We start from the raw sequence: 8131 nt of genomic DNA on the forward strand, positions 1-8131 counted from the left end.
CACACTTCATTGTGCAACCGGCACCTGCCCACAGCTTTACTCTCCTTCAGAAAGCTTATCTCACAGAAAAGCTGATGAACATATATCCAAGTATAAAAAAAGATCTTCTTTCACAATGTAGACAAGGCTTAATGTATTGTCTTATCACCGTTTATGGATTTCAGCATCTATTTCTCTCACCTAGGAAGAATTTCATTTTACTAGTACTTCTTCCTGAAGCAAAGTAGTTTTGATACACTTTCGGAGCAGGATGCTTTACTATGCAAAGGATTTACTTTATTCCTCTTACACCTTCCAATTTTACTGTATAATAGCACGAGGATGGAGGGAGATGAGGCGCAAAAAGTACTCTTAAAGTCCTCACACTTCCAGTGTGGTGTGACGCAACTCCAGATGATTGTTCAGGTTGTGATATTCGGCTGACCATCAGTCTCATGAGCAGTTGATTTGCCCAGGTTATTCCAAGTGCTGGAGAGACTCTGCTATCCACTACACTATAAAGAAAGCATTACAGATTTCTGCATGTATGAATTTAATATGAAATATCTTCACTTCTGTTGTAGCAAAATTACACTGGAAAAAGTGATCTACTGTTTCTATATATACTGTTGTTTGCTATATTTAAAACTATAGGGCTTTGAAGACAGAGATTACATGGTACACTCACAAAATTATACGCTAGGTTCTCTCTAGAGCAAGATAACAACTGGAAGACAAGTGCTTCTATACAGAATAATTCAGTCGTTCTTCCAACTACAGCCATGGTGAATACCTGCCTCTGACTTGACAGGTGCTCTCTTGTGATAGGAAAATAGCAACAGAAAAATGGTTGAACTTCAAATACTTGAACTGTGTAACTGTTGGCCCTGGATTCCATTTGATGGTATATTTAGAAATGTTGGGTAGATATAACACCGCATACATATTACTTTCAACCCAAAGTTTAAACCAATTTTTTTTCCTGGAAAAAGTACAACCTCTCCAGTAAAAGAATTACAAGATAACCAGGGAAAAAACCCTGAACCTTATCCTTGGTTCTGTGTCAGTTTCTGAATCCGAGGACATAACTGACTGCTCGCAAAAAACCCCCCACATCTGTGTAGCAGCTAGCTTATCTAGTACATCAAGATTATAGTTAGGATTCAAACAACAAATATGTACGTTTGAATTCTGTTAATATCTTGGTTTCAAAATACTTTTTTTTTCTTGAGCAGCTAACAAAACCAACCCATAAGGTTTGATTGCTATATTTTTTTAAGCAGACAGAAAATGCACTCAGTTATATCAGAGACAAGAAGAGATGCAAAGATACTGTTGCATAAGCAAGTACACCAGCCATTAACTCCAGAGAATTTTTCCCCCAACTTGCTGATTAGGGATTACCACATAAGTGTATATGACAGTTTCTTCTACTTTACAGCACATTAGTTATTGCTGATCTCCAGCAAATACAGCATTGCTGGGTAAATGCACTACTGCTCTTAATATGCTCTGGTAGTTTATATTGGAGTTATAAAAAAATACAGTGGTTAAATGCTGCTGTGTATGACATTGTTACATTTCTGTTGGGGATGACTTACCTACAACTGCACTGACCAGCTTCTGGCTCGCTCACTGCATCGGTCACCTATAGCAGAAAAACAACATCTGAAGTTGACCTGTAGTTATGCATTTGTTGTTAGCAAACAGAAGGGCAGGGAAGGGAATGAAGCCAAGAAAATCCAAGTTATTGGATCACATATTAAGCCAAGTCAGAAAACCCTTATTCTTTCAAGACAAACTAAAAGGGAGTTGTGAAGTATTATTTTAGTTTACAGTGCTACAACTATTTAGCTAGCTACAACTTACATGAATTTAACTAGTACTAGGTGCTTAATTTGTTTACCAAAAAAAGCACACACACAAAACTGTTCCAATGCTGTATCTGTAGATAAAAGGCATGTCCTGTTCTCAATCATTTCACTATTTTTGAAGGCCTGCTTAATGGAGCCGTTTGCCTTTGACTACAACCTAGAAAAATCCACACCTCTTGACTCCCTCTACTGTCTTTTAATGTCATGATTCTTCCACACATATGATTCTTCCACTTCACAAAGTACAGCAAATTAAGTTATAGGTACTTCTCTAAATATAATGTACAGAATGGATTATTTTACAGCCATAATCTTCCTCAACATTATTATATTCACAGTTTATTTCTGCAACTACAGACTTGATGTAATGAGTCACCGTCTATTAGAACACAGTCTTGAAGGACCCTTTGTTAGCAAAATGGTCAGACTGTTGTCATTAAGCGTCAGGCAGTGACCTCATCTATTCTGAGCCAGCACCAACGTAAAACTCCTGTCATGGGAAGGCAGATTTAAAAAGCTCTCTTAAATCACTTTTCCCTCTCATGCTGAACCATTCCAAGGTAGAGACTGGATACATCTCAACTCGTCTTACTATTAAATCAGATCTTCTTTTGCCTGCTAGAAACCCTCAGGAAAAAGGCAGACACCCCCAGAAGCTAGCCAAGGAACTTGACTTTATTGGTTGGCTTCATAGCGTAAATGCTGAAACACACAAACCTTTGTTTAACAAAGAGCAAAATCCAAGCCATGCTTCCTGAGGAGAACAAATTGTCTCTACTAATACCAAAATTCAGAAAGCAGTTACAGGAAGTCTCAGTTTTCCTTAAAAGCTAGCTGACCCTATGCAAGATTATGTAAGAAAAAGTTGGTTAAAAAATGAGGAGTAGCTCAAGGCTGAAATTTAAATCCTACTGAATCTTAACGGGAATCTTACTGAAAATAAAAACACCATGCATGCCTGAAAGCTGTTCAAATTACTGCTGTGTATGAGTTCCAATATGCTCCCTTCCAGTTATGGTAGTAAATGTAAGGTTTTACACACTGCCCATTCTGTAGTTCCAGAACTCCTCTTTGGGAACAGAAACAAATCAAACAAGTAACAGCTGACTTGCTGTTTCTAGAACATCTTTCTTTCCAATATAAAATTCTTCTTGTTTGTGACTTCTCAAGTTCAACTTTTCTCCCTACCCCTTTTCTCCTGCTGTGAGAAGGAAACCTCAGGGCTGACTACTTATTCATTTGACGGAAAGACCTTCCGGAAAGGAAGTTTCCCAACAGTGGCCTGCCTGCGCATTTACTTACCCCTTTCTGAGGCCACATTCCAAGTGTGAATGCTTCATCTCCAGTATTCATATGCTCCTTCGATTTGTGATTAGACTAAGAGCAGTGGCGTGCCACTTCTACAGGACAGAAGTAGTGTCTTGTCTAGTTTTCTCAAGAGAATATTCTTTTTGACTAGTATCATTATGGCCTTTTTTTGGTTCAGCTCGAGTCAGCTTGGATGCATTGTAATGCTTTAGTAGTCTCAGCAGTTACACAAAAATGCTGAGCTTCACAAAAATGCAGCAAAGATCCTGGTGTTTCAGTCTCCTGTGTATGTGGAATATAACTGTGCATGCAGAGTTCCCAGAGCAATCCTGCTGGTGATGGCATTTGAAGCTAGCGTTAAGAATGAACTCTGTTATTTCAGTTTGATGCTTTGTGCAGTTGCTATACTTACCTATTTTCGTTAGCTTTAATGGACAACCTTGGAGAACATTAACAGTCTATAAAAGATTAAATGATATTCCTAAACTTTGAGAAGTTAAAATTTAACTTTAAAGTACACCAGTTTAAGGAAACTTCAGTTTCCATCAGTCATTAATACTCAGTTGACAGTGTTAAATACAACATCAAGAAATCTGCCTACACAGATTTCCTCCCCGCCCCAGCCATTTATTAAATGGTCCCTATAAAATGAGAAGCAATTTTGATGTCATACCTGATTAATGCACATTATTGGAGTCCTGAATCTAGTGCTTAAACTGTGAAGCTGTGCTCCAAATGTCTGCAAATACTGAGCCTTCGTAACAGAATCTGAAACTCCAAATTCGCATCGAAACAAAGCAGCAATAGAGTCTATGACCACCAACCGCACCATGCCTCTTGTGAGCAGTAGGGAAATCCTTTTAGTAATGCAGTTGTGAAAGGCATCCTACCACAAAATACAGACAGACAGCATTAAAACAGTTCAAATAACTTCATTTGTAAAATCAAGACAGTAACTACAGATATCATTGCTGAAACACAAGCTGATTGAGTTTCTAATGATAAAGTGAGTCTGTGGACCTTTAAGTCTTACTAGGAACCATTTTTTGCATATGTCTTGTGGTTTTACCTTAAGAAAAAAATAAAGAGACCAAACTGCAATGTACAGTTAGCTGCAGCTCTGACTTAAATCAATTATGTACCGACATTTCAAAATCTCAAGAATGCAATACTATAATCCTGAACCATTCCTATTTTGCAGGACTGGTGCTCACTGAAACACTGAAGACTTGAGACTAGCATTAGATATTCACAACAGAAGTTAGAGACTATGCTGCTGTTCCACTAATGACATATAACAGTAAAATACATAGTTGCTACATCAAATCCATATTGATCAAGAGTCTTATAAACATGAATAGCTGCAACTTATATCCTCCCTATTAAAAGTTTTACTAATTGAATATTTTGAAGTCACCAAACATTTCAATTGCAGGAAGTTTAACTAACAAATATTTTCTAGGGTGCAACTTCTATCACATAAGAATAATCATATTAGTCAGATGAAAGGTCCTTGTAGCTCAGTGCCTTCTCTTTAACAGTGTGGTCTACAGCAGCTGAGTAGAAAGGAGAACAAGCTCATGGTGATAATCACAGCTTCTGGCCATCAGAAATTTCAATGTTGGCAAAAAAATGCAATAATGCAAGAGTCACAGTTGTTCTGATTTGTGCCACTCTTTACATCCAAATAGAGGTTCACAGCTAAGAGCTTACATGCATCGAAAATTACATATAATATCCTCCAGCACGCCACAACTTTAAAAACTAAATTGTAATTCTCAAGTCTGAATTACAGTAAGATCTATTCTATTAAATGAGCTGCTTTTTACAAAATAAATAATATTATAATATCAAAGGTGTTTTTTGGTTTTTTGTTTGGTTTTTTTTGGTTTTGCTTTTTTTTTTTTTTTTTTTTTTTTTTTTTGTGTGGGTCCACAGACTGTAAAATACACAGATCTCTATTTGTTTTGGTTTTTTTTGTTTTTGTTTTTTTTTTTTTTTTTTTTAGCTGAGGAGAAAAAATTACTCCAAAGAATATATGACTGCTTTCCATTCTGGAAAATGGATTTTTTTTGTTTCGGTTACTGGTATATCTACAGGAAACTATGTTGCACTTCAAACACTTCAGTGTTTGTGTGTGGTCCTTCTGTTCGTAAAAGACTAATTCTTTTCAAGTGAATACACGAACAACTGGATTCTTCAGAATGAAGCAAGTAAAAAAATTTTGATGTGAAAGAAAATACAGAACGTAATTGTGATTTGGGTTTCTACTTCAGTTGCTATAATCTGCCTATCTCTATATAGCGATGCATTCTATGTACAAGGATACACGCAAAGTGAATCTATACATATCAATATATGAATTGTAATAATCTATTGTGCAGTTGCTGGACTTACCAGTGAGTGTAGTGTTTTACTTTTAAGGGTATTTTAGAGAGCTGTACATACTACTATAGGGTGATTCTCTCCTTTTTACAAGAACATACTCTAGCTTCCAGAAACTACAATTAAACTTTAATTAATATTTCCAATGAAAGAGACATGGAAAAGGTAGCTTAGCTGCTGCCTGGACCACACAGTAAATAAGTAGCAAGCATACTAATTTACAAGATCTTCTTACACTTGCAAACTACAATTAAAAAACCCCAACAGTTGGAACGATTTAACTGGTGCTACTTTCAAGCCTTAGAGAAAATAGAACTTCTGACGTTCTATCAACAAAGAGCATATTCATGACTACTTAAGAAAACACACAAAAATGTGGGCTTACAAGGCATGAATACAGTACTGAAGATTGTATCTTTTTCCCCTCCAGTTCTACTATGACGTCTTACAGGCAGAGGGGCAAGACAGCCGCACTGCTGTGGTTATACTGTGCCATTACCCATTCCAGGCATCATTTTTTGTATCCTTTCCTCCCATCTGCTTAAATTGCAGTTGAACAACTCTGGTGTTATATTGCAAGTTAGTCAGGACACACACCACCTTTTGCATATGTATATTTATATCCTGTCTCCAAACTCAATGAAGATCTCCCTAGGAGCTGCAGTAAAACTAGTAGCAATGTCTACTACATTTTAATAAACATAATGACTTACAAAAATCCACTACATGTTTAATTCTAAAAAATATTAATATTTATCTTTTAATATCTTTCATAATAAAACACTGTAATAGACAGTTCTCTAGCAGCAAATTGCAGAGATTAAGAAGTATTCATTAAGATCTTAGTTCACTTTTAGCCTTTTGAAAGGTCTCCTATATCAAAAAAACCCTGTGGTTATTGGATTATAGTGTAATAATTATGCATTCTTAATTTGTGGTACTACTTACTAGGTCTGCTGCATGCTCAACAAAAATACTGTTTCCAAATTTGATCTTCTGTATGATTTCAGCTGGAACATCTGCACGCAGCTTGTGTTGTTGATCTATGAGTTGTTGCAAACGTTTACTTGGGAATACATCTTCTGTACAAATGTAGACAGCTCCTATAATCAAGGAAATCACCTCTATTATTACAACAGGGCAGTTTTCTGGAAATACATGTTACTTTTTTTGCAGCCATATTGAACCAATGATGAAGAACAAAAAAACCACTCCTATGACCTTCCCATAGTTGCCAGGTCCTGGTTTTGGTGCCTGCTCACACAACTGGATTTTTGCACTCTCCACTAGGTGACACTCATTTTGCACAGCTGCGGAGCACCTGACCACCTAACTTGGGTGATTATGAGTATCATAATTTATCCAACCCACAAAGAGAGCAATACTGCATAGTTTTGGTCAGAAATCCAAAACACAGCACTACGCTATGAAGAAAATTAATCAAAATACTAGTTGTACTGGTTTTGGCTGGGATAGTTAATTTCACTCGCTGTTTTCAAGTTTCTTGTTTTTAAATTTACATATGGAGGGGTACTCATTGCCACAATTTGTTAGCCAGTTTAAAGAGGATCACTCATCCAATCTCAGTCCAATTAACTCTTCCTGAAAACAGTAGATTAGATAGAAAGCATTACACTTCAATCACGTTATAGATTTTTACTGTGGTTTCTGGTTAACAAGTATGCATTATTGCAGAAAAAGTTAACCATACACATAAAAGATGTCAGGGAAAGAAAACAGAAATACATGCAATATTTTCTTTATAAAAAATCGTTACTGTTGTTGCAGAACTAGACAGAATTATCAGCTAATACTTATAGGGTTACATCTAAGGATTAAGTCCACTCACTAAAGTGGTTGAAGCTGCTAACAGAGCTTGGCAACACAAGACATCCTGAACATTTCCACCCCAATGGTCCATCCCTACGCTGGCTCTCCAGGGAGTGGAAAGTCCCATTTCCAGATGTAACTTCCAAATCCTCTATATATTCCACTGAAAAAAAGTATGAAACGATATCCAATAGCAGAAACTGAAATATATCAGGACTGGATCAAGTAAAAATTAATGGTTACTTTATCAATAACAATATTTTGCTGATGGATACCTGTGTAACACAGGGTACTGAATTCTGAGAATCTTCTATAGAAGACAAAGATGAACCTAAGTCTAATTTTCTTTAGGACTAACTCTCCCCAACCCCACCATAAATTCTTACATAAATCACTCTACTTCACACGTGAAGCATTTTAAAAAAATAATTTTACCAATACACAGTCTTATTTTTAAATACTCGGACAGCTATCAGGTAAAGCAAAAAAAATTTACCCATGCCCACTAATTAAAAAATTTGTCTTTGACAGGTGAGAATTAAAGACCTTCCTCAATTATTAACACATGGAAAAATACTTCATCCACGCCTTCCACAGGAGGTACTGAAATGTTTCCACAATTTCTATTTCCATTCTATCTAATAACAGTTTAAATTATATTTCAGCTCCTTTTTACTTTCCTTGGCCCTGGCAACCAATAGCATTTATCACTAGAATATTCAGTCTCCATTGTTAATTCCCCAATTTCATTTTAT

The 8131-nt window shown here is 36.3% G+C and overlaps 1 protein-coding gene across 1 annotated transcript; it reads right to left on the reverse strand.

The window, feature by feature from the left end:
* Positions 1–271: 271 nt before the first annotated feature.
* LOC104080788 (DNA repair protein XRCC3-like) lies at positions 272–7876 on the reverse strand. Its single transcript, XM_009583300.1, has 5 exons — positions 7873–7876; positions 6495–6649; positions 3835–4047; positions 1581–1627; positions 272–494 (listed from the first exon to the last, which is right to left on the reverse strand). Exons 1-5 carry the CDS (start codon positions 7874–7876, stop codon positions 272–274), a joined length of 642 nt encoding a protein of 213 aa, XP_009581595.1.
* Positions 7877–8131: the final 255 nt, after the last annotated feature.

The sequence above is a fragment of the Fulmarus glacialis genome, unplaced genomic scaffold (genome assembly GCF_000690835.1).
Source record: "Fulmarus glacialis isolate BGI_N327 unplaced genomic scaffold, ASM69083v1 scaffold18718, whole genome shotgun sequence".
Classification (NCBI taxonomy): domain Eukaryota; kingdom Metazoa; phylum Chordata; class Aves; order Procellariiformes; family Procellariidae; genus Fulmarus; species Fulmarus glacialis.